This window comes from Ostrea edulis, chromosome 9 (genome assembly GCF_947568905.1).
Source record: "Ostrea edulis chromosome 9, xbOstEdul1.1, whole genome shotgun sequence".
Lineage (NCBI taxonomy): Eukaryota > Metazoa > Mollusca > Bivalvia > Ostreida > Ostreidae > Ostrea > Ostrea edulis.
Window position 1 is genome coordinate 58,338,748 of NC_079172.1, and position 16,439 is coordinate 58,355,186.

Here is a 16,439-nt window from a genome sequence, read left to right on the forward strand (position 1 = left end):
TTATATTAGAATGTAGTCCCGGTATAACTGTTACATACATAAGTCAGCATTGTCCTGTCTACCACTGATGTCTTATCAATTAGGAGAATTTTCAACAACAAAAGCTGTGCTAGGTGTGGTCAAAGTTTCAATGAATAATATTGGCCCTTTGGCAATTTCAAATCTGCACAAAATGCTGTACTTTCCTCGTGCAAATGGGGATATTAGATTCAAAATCACAAGATTTATTCACACTTTTTCAATGTTAAGCTTCAATGACAGGATATTTTTCTCTAAAATTAGAAAAAGCCTAAGATGTTACAGAAATCTTTCTCTTACCTGGGTTTGTCTGTTTTATAGGAGACAATAATGGCACATGGCTTACTCACCCCTGCCTCATGTAATATCACTACTTTCCTGGGTGTGTCTGTTTTATAGGAGACAATAATGGCACACAGCTTTTCACCCCTGCCTCATGTAATATCACTACTTACCTGGGTTTGTCTGTTTTATAGGAGTCAATAATGGCACACAGCTTACTCAGCCCTGCCTCATGTAGCACCACTATTTTCGTATCATCATTGATAGACACATTGGATTTGGAGAGAATTCTTAACAAATACATGTCCCAAGTCAGCTAAATCAAAATAAGAAAACAATGGTTCTCTTACATAAAATGAGAAAAATAGGCACATGTATTATATAAGGACTCATATTTTACAGATTATTAACTTTATAAAATGATGACGATTTTGCAGGTAGTGCATTCACAGAAATACTAACCATGGGGCATTTGCGCTGCAAGTCTTTGATCTTTAGGAAGGTGTATACCGCTGATCGGTTGTGGATGTGCTGTTCACTGTCACGTGTCTGAAAAGTTCCGGGTGATTGTAAAACATGACAACATATCAGTTCATCCTAAAACAATGACTGATCAATATACATGTACGATTTCTATAACATTTCAAACAAAAAGCATCCAACCTTTTTGTATATAGAATAAAATATATGATCAAAATAGAGATATACAGAAAAATGATGTTTTCACAACGGTGGGATCATAATATGATAATAACATTTTCACATTCTAGAAGATGAAAATCCCCCCCCCCCCCCCCCCCCAATGCTTATATAGGTAACTAATCGCTTACATAAATTGTCCCGAAACTTCAATCAACTTAGGTCATGTAGTGATCAGATGTAGATTTCACAATTAACTTAGGTCATGTAGTGATCAGATGTAGATTTCACAGTTAACTTAGGTCATGTAGTGATCAGATGTAGATTTCACAGTTAACTTAGGTCATGTAGTGATCAGATGTAGATTTCACAGTTAACTTAGGTCATGTAGTGATCAGATGTAGATTTCACAGTTAACTTAGGTCATGTAGTGATCAGATGTAGATTTCACAATTAACTTAGGTCATGTAGTGATCAGATGTAGATTTCACAATTAACTTAGGTCATGTAGTGATCAGATGTAGATTTCACCGTTTCACAACAGGTCAGATTATTTGCATTACCCATCCAATCTTTTTCTCCAGTTCAAGAAGACTGTGAGACAGTGATTCTGATTCTTGTTCTGTTTTATTGAAGACGGTCCTTAAAATTTGCTTTGTTCCTGTGAAGAATTTTTTCACTATCTGTAAAAAAGAAGCATTCATACTAACGTAAATTGCATCAAAATTAATGGCGTACGCGAATCAAACTTCATGTATTAAGCGAACAAAATTCTTGAATATTTTACATTGTGTATCATAATTATGTTTTTAGTTCTAGAGAACAGTAAAATAAATGCAGAAAGGCATATCAACAAGAAATTTTAATTTGCTCCTCTTAAGGTCAACCACTGCGAGGAATCAATTTCCAACAGGTTAATGTAAGACTCTGAGGGAGAAGGTAAGGGGATAGGTGTAGATTTCAACATCGTTTATCATTGGGACTGTCACTACTGCAGCTATATCCATGGTATGTCTCAATCAATTTGTATTGTGGGGTAGGAGAAAATCTAAATCTTATAAATTGTACACAAGGAGCTGCTTATTTCGGATGAAAGTCTATTTAAGAGTATCACGTCTGGGTTGATAGGCCTTCAGTAGTTTAAATAGCATCAATTACGTTACCGCCACAGAGTCCCGGTATGCTTATTGATTTGTGATAGCAAAAGAAAGGCGTCTGTATGAAATGGCATGTACAAAACGTGGACAAAACATGTATAATAAAAAAAAAAAAGAAAAAAAAAGGGTAATGACAGTAACTGTATTTTGTCTTGCATCATAGGGAAACACCATTCAATTCTTTCAATACAAATTCAGTTCTAACATCAACTGCTGCATCACACTGAAGGTATTCGGATAATATTGAGGCAATGGACGAAATTCAGAAAATGTTAGATAGTTTCATCGCAGCAGAAATAGTGAAAATACACGATGAAGGCTTGGTACATCAAATAACAAAGATATAAATCCAAGAGATCGCGAATGGTGAAGTTCATTTATCAATCGTTGGTAATGACAACCTTGGTAATAGAATTATATCAGCACTAAATCAATCTATAGAACCAGGACTGCAAAGGTACAAAATACAAAGTTATGTAATGTTTCAGCTCTACGAGACAGGAAATAAACTTCCTCCACAAGGTGACAATGACCTCCAAGATCACGGAACAATCATCGGGGCACAGTTGCACAAAACTCTAGATAAGACGGGTACATGGGTAAATTTGTTGTTCAATATGTGGAATAGGAGAAAGTACGTGAAATATAGAAGCGAAACAGTTTGAGTAACGAATCATGAATTTACTATATACAACATCACAGATGCGTGCATTTCTTGCTATTTTCATTCCATGAGTCAATATTCGCCATAACCCCAGTCTGTTTTGCGTCAATAAGAATGGGCCGAATGCATCAAATAAATGTAAGTCAACTATTATATCTCAGTGCTGCATATATATGAACACATTTTTGTTGATACATTCTGCATATAAATTGTCAAAAAGAGTTGACATTTTGACAATCCTTTAATGTCATTAACTTTGTGACATTGTGTTTGGAATTAGAAATCAATTTGCGGGAAATATATATTCTATATGCAATAGCTCAACTTGGAAAATATAGAATTAGGAGTTTTAGACAAATAAAAAATACCATTGCATGGCTGTTGTTGTACTTAATCCAGCTGATAAAACATCAAAACAAAAAAAGCTTGATTTTCTGATTGGAAAATGCGCTACATTTAACATGCAAGTGAAATAGACGAGGTATTTCATCTCATATACTTAAAAAAGATAAAGACATTTCTTGATTACATGTATCATGCAACGTCGATAGCGTGTCAGTATCACGATTACAATACCCCCTTTTCAAGTTATTTCACAAATAGGTATGAAGCGAAATCAATTTATATCTCTGTTTTTATTGTTCTATTATTATTTTTCAGAAATCCAATTTATGGAAATTCTGAAATGATGTCCATAAATGACGCTTAGAATATGCATTTCTGTAATTGAACTATTGACGTTACGTTCCAAATGTCGTAATAAGATGCAACGTCAAAATACATCAATACCAAATGTCTCGCATAGGATTTCATATCTCATATAACAACGTCAAAATACATCAATACCAAATGTCTCGCATAGGATTTCATATCTCATATAACAACGTCAAAATACATCAATACCAAATGTCTCGCATAGGATTTCATATCTCATATAACAACGTCAAAATACATCAATACCAAATGTCTCACATAAGATTTCATATCTCATATAACAACGTCAAAATACATCAATACCAAATGTCTCGCATAGGATTTCATATCTCATATAACAACGTCAAAATACATCAATACCAAATGTCTCACATAAGATTTCATATCTCATATAACAACGTCAAAATACATCAATACCAAATGTTTCACATAGGATTTCATATCTCATATAACTTTTAATGCCATGCATTTTCTTAATCTTGATTACATACAGCTTACAATTTTTAACCTTTATTTTGATTAGTAATACGGCCCCATAATACATAAATAAACACAAAACAAAATAATATCACTAGTGAAGGCAAAATCCATCATTATAGTACTCAACGAAAAACCCAAGTCAGAGTAGTAGTCTTCGAAAGTTCGGGTATGTTGTTGTTATCCTGGTCCGTCCGTCCGTCTGTCACACTCTCTTCTTCCTCAAACTCCTCTTTTATGTTAAGCACTAACCAATTAATCTTTTTGGAATATGATAGGTGGTGTCCTGTATATGTGTAATAAGGTGTTCGAATTTTCAATCTTATCCTGGGGACCAAATGACGGTCAAACAATCATGCTTTTCCTAAAACAAACCTGGTTCCCAGAACTCCTCTGGTGTGTCCAGTGGTCCGTGTTTGCCCAACTCTTTATTTTTTTTCCTTGTGGGAGATGTGAGATTGATCATTATTCATTACCTTCACCTCTCGTTCCGGTACATTTTAAGTCATTGCCGAATCATATTTTGGAAGATTGATTGATTATATATAGTTTAACGTCCCTCTCGAGAATTTTTCACGGAGACGTTATATTGGGAGATGATTGGTTTTGTCCTGTAAATGTGCAATAAGGTTTTAGAATTTTCATTTTCACAATAGGGGCCAATGGGGATGGGTGGGTTAAAAAATGATGTTTTTCTACAAAACCCTGGTTCCCAGAACTCCTCTTACATTTAACACAGTAGCCAAATCATCTTTTGGACGATGATTGGTGGTGTCCTGTAGATGTGCAATAAGGTTTCAGAATTTTTATTTTCATTTTGCTGGCCGATTGGGGGTTTAAAAACGACGTTTTCCTGTAGAAAAACCTTGTTCCCAGATCTCCTCATACATTGTATGCAGTATGCAAACCATCTGAGGGAGATGATTGATGCTGTCTTTATCTGCAATAAGTTTTCGGAATTTTCTTTTTCAACTTGACATGCTTGAGGGGTGGAAACCCCACGAACATAACCCGGTGCTCAGTGCCTTGTGTCATGTATAACAAGAATATATTTGCTTTAAAGGTTGAAATCTCCGCCATTTTAAAGATACTGTAAACGTATTATATTTGGCGTGTACAATATTTGGCGGAAATCGTTTTTTCAACAAGTTAGCGTCGATTTGATTTAGCGCATTCCTGAATTATTTTAAACATCTAGATTTACGGATGGCATTTAGCGATGTACTTGATTTAGCAGAAGCTGCGTTCCGCCAAAGGCGCTAAATAGAATACACAGCCAAATGTAATACATTTACAGTATTTGAACAATAAAAATATTGGGGGTTAGGATGATCCCTGGACATTTGTCCTTCAGAATACTCAATTCATACCGACATATGCAGCAAGAATATATCAGGTATCGTATACGGTAACTACTGTGAATTCTTTGCTAGTTACTCTAGTACGACTGAGAGTATATTTGAAGGCAAACACTTGCCTGTTGATATTATTGTCTTATGACAGCATCTAGTTCAATTTACCTTGAACTTCATTTCATGTATACAAAGAATCAAGTTTGTTTCAAAATAGAAACTCTAAAAATAGAAACAACGTCTACATCTTTAGATCTGAAAACAATTTGGACAAACCCTAAATCCAATGCTGAAAGACAGATACCTCATTGATATCCCAGCTTAGGTAAGTAGGAGAGCCTGTTTGTTGACGACTGGCCGCTGGAGGAGGGATGGTGGTTTCGTTGTTAGGCACAGTATCTACTGTGACGGAAGGTTCGGACGGTTTCGGAAAGCTTTGATATGGATATTGGGAATAGCCATAGTCTATCTAAAATAGATATAATTTTATCATAATCAAATCTAAACATCTTGTCGATTTTAAATAAGAGGAAGAATTACACTACTGAGAAAGATCGCCTATATTCTGGTTTGATGTTTTAGTGCATTATATATTCGCGGGAATAAAGTGAGGATTCATCAAACAGGGAATAGTACATGGCAATATCTGTATAAGACCCCGTATCAACCCAGGCAATATCTGTATAGGACCCCGTGTCAACCCAGGCAATATCTGTATAGGACCCCGTATCAACCCAGGCAATATTTGTATCAGACCCCGTATCAACCCAGGCAATATAGGTATAGGACCCCGTATAAAACCAGGCAATATCTGTATAGGACCCCGTATCAACCCAGGCAATATTTGTATCAGACCCCGTATCAACCCAGGCAATATAGGTATAGGACCCCGTATAAAACCAGGCAATATCTGTATAGGACCCCGTGTCAACCCAGGCAATATCTTTATCACGCCTCATACAAAATTGTTGAAATCTAATTGGTCAGATCTTGGTCACATGACGCCGTGAAAAAAAACCGTATCATGCGAGTAAAATCCGTATTGGGCGAGTAATTTTATTTATCGTCGGGTTCGACTTGCAGCCGTGTCAAAAGGAAAGACATTTGACTAAGTTGTATGATATAGACCCCCCACATACACAGTTAGAGGTCTTCGACGTGATAAATTCGTTACGCAGTTAGTTAGTGACCTGATACGGAAAAATACATGGTGTGAAAAGAAAACCCGTATCGGGCTCGGCTTCGCCTCGCCCGATACGGGTTTTCTTTTCACACCATGTATTTTTCCGTATCAGGTCACTAACTAACTGTGTAACTAATAGTATAGGACCCCGTATCAACCCAGGCAATATCTGTATAGGACTTCGTATCAACCCAACACACAAAATCAAACGAGAGCTGATATTTCTCGATAACTATTTTTGTTGAATATTGTTAAATTATTAATTTTCATGAATAGTAAGTTCCGTTCTTTTCGTGGCATGGATTTAAATTATAACAAAACTTTTAAAAGTAAATAAACTACAATATATATATAACAACTTTTCAGCCCCGAAATTCTCTCCGATCATGCTCATTTTCCTAGGTCACAAAACTTTGATTCTAAGAAAATAAATTCGAGTCAAACATAAAGCCAACTAAAATGGAGTGGTTTATATCCACTGTATGACGTTAAGGATAGATGAAAACCTTACCCTGACAACATTAAAGCCGTCCTCTGGGGATACTTCATTGGGACCGACAGAGACGGTGAAAAGTGGCCACGCGTCCAGCAAATGGACTTTCTCCAGCATCACGGCAAAATTAAAGTTTTCCGAGGAGACATATTTGATGAGATCTGTGAAGTTCGCTAGTGTCTGATCCCTTCTTTGTCGACTCTCTGACATACAGCTCTGGTAAAACTGTTTGGTTTTCTTCCCAGAATCAGAAGTCACTAATCCGCTGGCTTTTTCTTGAAGAAATCAGTCGAAAAGAAATATTATACATTTTGTTAGAATGTATGTAAATGGTGTTTATTCTTGATTTCTTTCATGCATGTAATTGTTATTAATATAATTTAAAACTCAAATCTTTAAATGCTATATTTTGATAAAACCTTGCAATGCTGTCTGAAACGTTTCATACCAATTGTTAGGCCGTTCATTACATACTGATTTTGACTACGGGTTACTCTGTTTACCTGATCAAGATATAGGACTCACGGCAGATTTGACCGGTCAACAGGGGATACTTACTACCCTTAATAATACAATATTCTTTTTAAAAAATGAAAACCGCTATTGATTATTTTTTGTTAAATCTACAACTAAAATTTTCAAGAAACATGTCAGTTAGAAAAATGGTATTAGTGAAATATATCTTGAGAAGAAATTAAAATGAAATGGCCGAAATTGAGAAATACTGCGATTTTTCAAATTTGAACCAAGCCCGATCGCAAATATGAAAAGCTGTAATAGATAACGCTTTAATCGGAACACAACATCCCTTGTTGTCAAATGGTTTAAAAATAGAAAGTTGGGCAAACACGTGTACGGACCCCTGGATATACCAGAGGAGGGATCAGGTGCCTAGGAGGAGTAAGCATTCCCTCTCGAGCTTCTTGTGGAGTCATCAAGAGACATATCTCTATGAATGCAAAGTGATTCAGGTGAGCAATGCAGCCTATTAGCCTCTTGTTTTAACCTTTATGTGAGTGGTACATGCATACACACCCGAACGAGAGAGAGAGAGAGAGAGAGAGAGAGAGAGAGAGAGAGAGAGATGCTTTAATTTCAAAATTCTACGTGTTGCATTACATGTATTAGTTTGAGAGTTACCTAAAATGTCTTTGAGATGATGCAAGTTGGTGTATGATAATTCCTGTATTCGGTCCCACATGGAATATCCGGGCGGGATGGGCGTGTCGCGATCCCATCCTCCACAGGCGTATTTGTAGAAGTCAATACATGGATTCACAGATTGGTCCATAGACTTCAAAACAGAACTGGCTGCCAGAATACATTCTTTGGTTTCACAAACATCCCTCGACTCTGAAAGACGCAGTGAATATGCAGTAGTTTTATAATGTTAACTGTGTTATTTACGAATTCATTTAAAGTAGCGATTCACAGAATTTGCCTCAAATCCAAATCCGTTCATATTGACCATGAACAGCTCAAAAGTGATGTTCATTTCTAATATTCATATTCATTTACTAAATTACCATTTGTTTGCATTGCTTGTTCAAGTTAAGAAATATTTTGTTGCATAAAACGAACATAGACATCACGTCATACTTCGCCTTACCCTGCCTTTTATCAACATTACACGGTGCACTGTATTTTGGAGCTGGGAGACCACAAGATTAGGGTGATAATCCACGTTAGTTCACAATCTTAATCCGAGGTGTGAATTTGCGAGATCTTTGTAACACATGTTGTATTTTTTGCTTTAAACTAGTACTAGTTTATGATCCGTTCATAGTCAATATGAACGTAGAGGAAAATGCGATTTGCAATACAAATATAAAGAAATACCAGTCTGGTATCATTACATTGTGTAAAGATACACGTACAAACTCATAAAGAAATACCAGTCTGGTTTCAATACACTGTGTAAAGATGCAAAGACAAACCCATTGGAAATGTATATACACTGTATTTCAGACTGATAAATTGACATATATAATTTCGCAGTATAAAGAACAGTTTGGGTCGTCTCTCCAGCATCAAAAGTATGTCTACATCTGACAGGGGGGAAGTCACTGAGCGAAATCATATGTAACCCAGAGCTTATTCATTTCACCATATGTAACTAGAGCTTATTCATTTCATCATATGTAACCAAAGCTTATTCAATTTATCATATGTAACCCAAAGCTTATTCATTTCATCATATGTAACCAGAGCTTATTCTTTTCATCATATGTAACCAAAGCTTATTCATTTCATCATATGTAACCAGAGCTTACTCATTTCATCATATGTAACCCAGAGCTATTTCATTTCTTCATATGTAACCCAGAGCTTATGCATTTCATCATATGTAACCAGAGCTTATTCATTTCATCATATGTAACCAGAGCTTATTCATTTCATCATATGTAACCAGAGCTTACTCATTTCATCATATGTAACCCAGAGCTATTTCATTTCTTCATATGTAACCCAGAGCTTATGCATTTCATCATATGTAACCAGAGCTTATTCATTTCATCATATGTAACCAGAGCTTATTCATTTCATCATATGTAACCAGAGCTTATTCTTTTCATCATATGTAACCAGAGCTTCTTCATTTCATCATATGTAACCAGAGCTTATTCATTTCATCATATGTAACCAGAGCTTCTTCAATTTATCATATGTAACCCAGAGCTATTTCATTTCTTCATATGTAACCCAGAGCTTATTCATTTCATCATATGTAACCAGAGCTTATTCATTTCATCATATGTAACCAGAGCTTATTCATTTCATCATATGTAACCAGAGCTTCTTCATATCATCATATGTAACCAGAGCTTATTCATTTCATCATATGTAACCAGAGCTTATTCTTTTCATCATATGTAACCAGAGCTTATTCATTTCCTCATATGTAACCCAGAGCTATTTCATTTCTTCATATGTAACCCAGAGCTTATTCATTTCATCATATGTAACCAGAGCTTATTCATTTCATCATATGTAACCAGAGCTTATTCATTTCATCATATGTAACCAGAGCTTATTCTTTTCATCATATGTAACCAGAGCTTATTCATTTCATCATATGTAACCAGAGCTTACTCATTTCATCATATGTAACCCAGAGCTATTTCATTTCTTCATATGTAACCCAGAGCTTATGCATTTCATCATATGTAACCAGATCTTATTCATTTCATCATATGTAACCAGAGCTTATTCTTTTCATCATATGTAACCAAAGCTTATTCATTTCATCATATGTAACCAGAGTTTATTCATTTCATCATATGTAACCAGAGCTTTCAATTTATCATATGTAACCCAGAGCTTATTCATTTCATCATATGTAACCAGAGCTTATTCATTTCATCATATGTAACCAGAGCTTATTCATTTCATCATATGTAACCCAGAGCTATTTCATTTCTTCATATGTAACCCAGAGCTTATGCATTTCATCATATGTAACCAGAGCTTATTCATTTCATCATATGTAACCCAGAGCTTATTCATTTCATCATATGTAACCAGAGCTTATTCATTTCATCATATGTAACCAGAGCTTCTTCAGTTTATCATATGTAACCCAGAGCTTATTCATTTCCTCATATGTAACCCAGAGCTTATTCATTTCCTCATATGTAACCAGAGCTTATTCATTTCATCATATGTAACCAGAGCTTATTCTTTTCATCATATGTAACCAGAGCTTATTCATTTCATCATATGTAACCAGCGCTTATTCAATTCATCATATGTAACCCAGAGCTTATTCATTTCATCATATGTAACCAGAGCTTATTCATTTCATCATATGTAACCAGAGCTTATTCATTTCATCATATGTAACCAGAGCTTATTCATTTCATCATATGTAACCAGAGCTTATTCATTTCCTCATATGTAACCAGAGCTTATTCATTTCATCATATGTAACCAGAGCTAATTCATTTCGTTGAGGAAATGTTAGATTCCTTTCAGTGTCTTACTATTGAAGATCAAAAGAACCCAGAGTTGTTGACTTGTTGAGCTGCGAAATCATTAACTTTAATTCATCTTTTGCTGCCATACAAAACATTTGTTCACTTCTGTTTCAAATAAGAAAAGTATTATCTTTTTCAATACCCCTCCAGCAACCGGTGAAATATCTGCAAAGCATTATACATTGTAGAAAGACATCAAAGTAGGACATCAAAGAGTTTTGGGTCATGCCCAACGAAGAGGAAAACTACCTAATGAGATTAGTCAACAGAATCAATTAGGAAAATGAAAGGAGGACATTCTAAATTGTCTAATCTGAAATTGATTTTTCCAAAATACATCTTCAATCTATTTCTTTTCCGTACAAGCAGCTTGTTCAATAGTGTACAGTTTACTGCAAGAATTGCTTACCTGTTCCACTTTTTCGTTGTGCTAATGCAATGATTAAGGCAAGAGTTACAATAAGGAGAACCATTATGAATCCACCGAAACATTTCTCTAGTCCAGTTCTTTTCCGTAAACATCCGGATCCGACTTTACATTCTTCTCGGTATTCGCCCAAAATATCATCCTCCGAGTCCACACGATCAAATTCCTTAATCTGAAATTTCACTTTTCTTAAGATTCAAAATCACACAAGGAATTATCTACATGCAAGCGTTTTACAAGAAAATTAAAGAAGGAGCTGTGAATATACGAGTCAAAATGATATGCAAATTAGTTCTACAATATCTTCAAACACCCGCTACCTTATTACCAAGGAAAACATAAGAAACCATCATAATCTTAATAAAATCCACTTGTTGACTATGTAGAACAATTGAGAAAATTATGGTAAAAATCAATGATCCGTTAGTCGTGGACTGCAGCAGAGGAGGGGAGCTGTCTTAACTGACCGGTGCTTCATGTGCTAACAAGATTTCATTCCCAAGAGGAGATAGACTTACTTAAAGAGGCCGAGGAAACAGACAGGATTGGATTGACGCTTTTTCTTGTTGATCAGAACTCGCTGTTTTATATCACTCATACTGCTATGACTTTTCTAATTACTTATCTGATTTTCTCCGTTTTACAACCAATAATTCAAATCGATCGAGAGTCTTTCTTCTTTACAATGAATTAACTACTTGTTCGCTGGAAAAAGAAGAAAAATCGCAACTCTATAAGTGTTCATTTGTAATTAATGTTTCCTTTGTATCTGCAGGCTATGTCTATAATAGGGAGATAGGATGAATTATTATAGTTGTTTTTCTTCATACTAAATATATTTGCGTTTTCGAACCCAATAAAATATTCTCCAAATCGCCACAGTATTCACTATACACCGATATACTAACAACAGTACTGTAGATCGATCTATCTAGAGTGGTGCCTTACCATTATGTGCTCTGTATGGCCTTGAGACAGCAATTCGTTGGATTCTGTGACGCCATTGCTCCTGAAAAACCACAAGCAGTATTTGATTCTAGGTCTGTATGCAGTGTTCCCTTATTATTGTTGCTGGTAGTAGAGAAATTCAAGAAACAGAGTTAAGGAAAGCAATTGGAGACAAAGTAATGTGTATGAACTGGCTGTATACGACAAGCCACGATAAGTACTAGGCGTTGATACAGCGAATTCACCACGTAGCTGGGTATCCAATAAACCAGCAGATTACATAACTCATAAATGCACATATTGACAGAGGGGTTTTGAAAAGCAATTCTATATAAAATCGAAAGATTTCAACCGAATTAAATGCTTCGACACTTTCAATTAGCAAAAAACATCGATGAAAATCCATACCTTAATTAAAACGTATGTTTACTGTGCAGTTGAATTTAAATGGAATGAGATGAGTTTGATAGTGCACGAGTGATTCGTCATCACCAATTAATTACTGCATGTTTTAGCTGTTTAGAATACTTTCATTATGGAAGTGCTGGTCTAGCAGAACTGTGTCTGGACAATGTATCATATTAAGATAAACAAAATGATAGGATATGTGCCGCTCGATAGAGAAGAAATAAACAGATGTATCTAACATATCAGTGTGGGTGTGGAATTCATTGACTACCCCCCCCCCTCTCTCTCTCTCTCTCTCTCTCTCTCTCTCAATTAATTTTTGTTTTATATGTTCTTGAATAGAGATTTCAATCATGTCTAGTTATAATGGTAAATAGTTTCTATTTTCATAGATATATTCCTTGATATATACATACACAAGATGTGTTTTCAAAAGGACTATGTATGGCATCGCCTGATTTACACACACCCCCAAATAATGACTTTCACATCGCTATCTGGAGTGTTTGTTCAGAGAATATTTCACTCATATAGAGACGTCATCGCTCTATACATGACGTTTAGGGCAGTATTGAGGGGTTTTCATCATGTCAACATCTGCCAATATCTATTACAAGTATACCCCTTGATGTCCAGTACGCTAACTCTGACCCTCCAATAAATTTTAACTTATAGCCATTGGGTGGCCAAGCATTACAAAAAGATGGCACGAGACAGAGTTTAAGAATACGTGTTTTGATGAAATTTTAATATTTGCTTGATTCAATATACTACTTTAAATTTCTCACAAATTAACGGAAATCATACTGGAAACTTGAGCTTTATTTCGTGTATTAGCGGAAAATTTACTTTTCTTTAAACATCTGACTGCATTAGTAGTGAAAATAGAAAATATCACATTATTCTGTTGATTTGACTGTTTCGAATCGAAATCTCCCTTTTCTCGGGTTTCTTTCTAATAGTTCATTATTTCACCAAGACTGGTATCCGAATCTCCGTTTGATTTTTAAAGTTCTGTGGACGCGTCTTGCGTAATGAAGTCAGAATCTCGAAGTCAGAATCTCGTATGCCTACAAGTCGACCAAGCGCAAATTGAACGAACGATCAAGAATGGCAAATTTTGCTCACCTCTGCACATGGGTACTTAAAGTTTTGTATATCTCGCAATGCATCATTTGAAGAACAAAATACATTAATATTTTTATCTATTTTCTTGTGTAATATGAAATCATCCGCCTTCTTATTAAAGGTCATCTGATATCGTATACATTGATGTAAGAAACTAACAAGAAAGTCCGCCATATGTCTTTCAGAATCTCCGTCTTATTCTTCTCATGCATTGAACATACCCTAGATGAGCTTGTCATATCTGATTGAATTTCTAGTCTGACTTAACAAGTACATATTTCTGCTAGTAATGGATAGAAAACATATGAAATAAGAGACCCACAGGCCTTATCGGTCACCTGAGTATTAGTTAAAAGTATCACTAACCCCAAGGACTACGAAATCTAAAATTTTCCATTTCTGTAATCTAAGCTAAATTTTAATAATCAGCAGCATATAAGATGTGTTCTTAAAACACGATTATGTCTCCAAAGTATCCATATTGATGAAAGATTATAATATATGTTATATTAACACCACATCACTAGTTTGGGCCCGCCCTTGAATCAGAACCCTGGGATTGTGAAATTCACAATTTTGGGATATCCCTTTCTGCTTTTCCTAAATATGCATTTAATTTTTATGAAATATCAGTAAGATTAAAGAGGTCTTTCAAATGACAAAGACAATTAATAATAACGATGATAATTTTGGCCCTACCATGGAACTAAATCCCCCACCCCCTGGGATCATGAAATTTATAATTTTGGTAAAGACCTTCCTGCTTTACATCACTTTGCAATTAGTTTTTCCTATAGATGTGCGATTTTGAAAATAGGTACATTTTTGGCAGTTTTCCCACTCCTGATGCCCCGGGATGCAGGAGTCCTGAAACGTACAATTTATGTCCCCCTTGTCCCAAAAATGTTTCATACCAAATCTGAAAACAATTGGAATAGTAGTTATCAAGAAAAGTTTAAAATGTTCAATTGTTAACGCACGATGCAAGACGATAGACGCAGACCAATAGTAACTCAGGCAATCAAGCGACTTAAAACGTCGTACATTGTGATGCATATGCTCAGAAGGTACATTGTAATTACAAAAATCAAAAATTGGTAAGATCTTCAAAATATCGAAAACTATGGTGAGTTGTTTCTTTACATCTTCGCCAGTTTATGCAGCCATGTAAACATGTCAAAACAATGTAGCAAACGTAAGGGGTTCATTTATCTAATCTACTGATAGGATGAAATGCCTAAATACAAAAGAAAAAACATGTGTATTTAGATGAAATGCTTATGTATAAGAATTGGGAACAACAATGACATGCTCGACAAGAAAACGCATCCAACTGTTTATCCAGGACTGCTATAACGCACATACAGTATATCGACTGTGTCCAAATCTTGATTTATACAAATTCAAGAGCTTCTTTTACAGTGTGTTTTGTTTTTGTTTTTGCATTCAACATCCAAAGAAGGATGTCAACAAGGAGACACTGTTGTTTATTTCTTTCTTTATCTTCTGTATTGAAATCCTGTCCATTGTTATAAAACTATTTTTAAGATATTAGAGTATTATTGATAATAAAGAACATAAAATATCACAGTATGTCAATGACACTGGTCCTGATGGTTCACTGAAATTATTTGCAGCTCTTAAAACCCTATTATTTTTTCTCAAAATCAACAAGGTTAAAAGTAAATAGCTAACAAAATTTAGATCAGTTCAAAAGCATTCCACCACTTTACGTGGTAGCTAGATTTGGTATCTACAACCTTTTCTTTCATTAGTATGCACTTTACGTGGTAGCTAGATTTTATATCTACAACCTTTTCTTTGATGACTTAGAAAAAATTGTAGAAATAAATAGCAACATTAATTTTCAAAAAAAACAAATCACTGTTCAATAATGGAATAGGAGAATACTTACCACTGATAGTTGTGTCACCATAACAAAAAAACAACGAATGCAATAATCTAGTGGTTATGGCGCTCACAACAGGGAAGTCGGGTTCGATTCTCGTTTAACATAGATTGTGACTGTTCCTTCACCAAGCGCTCGTCATTAAAACTGAAAGCCATGAGTCTTTTGGATATGACCTATAAAACGGAGTAGGTTGGCGCAATAAAATATACCTCACTACCACGGCCTTTCATGAGCGCCATGCGCAATTTAAAATTTAATGGCACTTCACCTAGAGCAAGCGGCGTTTCAGACGAGTGAAAAACGTTGAATGAGACGTTGAAAAGCAAACATACCACCGTGTACAATGCCACATGCGGGGACCGTGATCGGTGTAGCGCGGGGTTGTGATTTTGAAGCGACGAAAGTAGGTCAGTAAGTATTCGAAGTGTTATTGTGTTTAATTGAAATAAATCTAGATAGCCAAAAGTATTGCACGGAAGACAATAGTGATTGACAAGCTAGCACTAGGAATTGGGGAGTCCAGAACTCCTTCAAAATACTCAAACACTTCGACAATATACAGGTAGGGTAGGCGCCGGGTATATTTTTCGGTGTATCTAATGAGAAATCTTCATTCCTACTGCATAAAGTCCACGTTTTTTCAACCAGAAACATTCCCTT

The 16,439-nt window shown here is 35.4% G+C and overlaps 1 protein-coding gene across 5 annotated transcripts in view; it reads right to left on the reverse strand.

The window, feature by feature from the left end:
• Window positions 1–16,439, reverse strand: part of LOC125657757 (endothelin-converting enzyme homolog) — a 62,779-nt gene that overhangs the window by 14,177 nt on the left and 32,163 nt on the right. For 4 of the 5 annotated variants that reach the window (XM_048888518.2, XM_056149702.1, XM_048888517.2 and 1 more), the window contains 8 exons: window positions 12,332–12,392; window positions 11,366–11,555; window positions 8,120–8,332; window positions 6,998–7,254; window positions 5,608–5,772; window positions 1,503–1,622; window positions 763–849; window positions 474–616 (listed from right to left, as the gene is read on the reverse strand). In XM_048888518.2, coding sequence (XP_048744475.2) covers window positions 474–616; window positions 763–849; window positions 1,503–1,622; window positions 5,608–5,772; window positions 6,998–7,254; window positions 8,120–8,332; window positions 11,366–11,555; window positions 12,332–12,392 — 1,236 coding nt within the window. Of the gene's footprint in view, window positions 1–473; window positions 617–762; window positions 850–1,502; window positions 1,623–5,607; window positions 5,773–6,997; window positions 7,255–8,119; window positions 8,333–11,365; window positions 11,556–12,331; window positions 12,393–15,782; window positions 15,953–16,439 lie in introns of those variants that run through there. The other variant, XM_056149703.1, reaches the window with a different exon arrangement.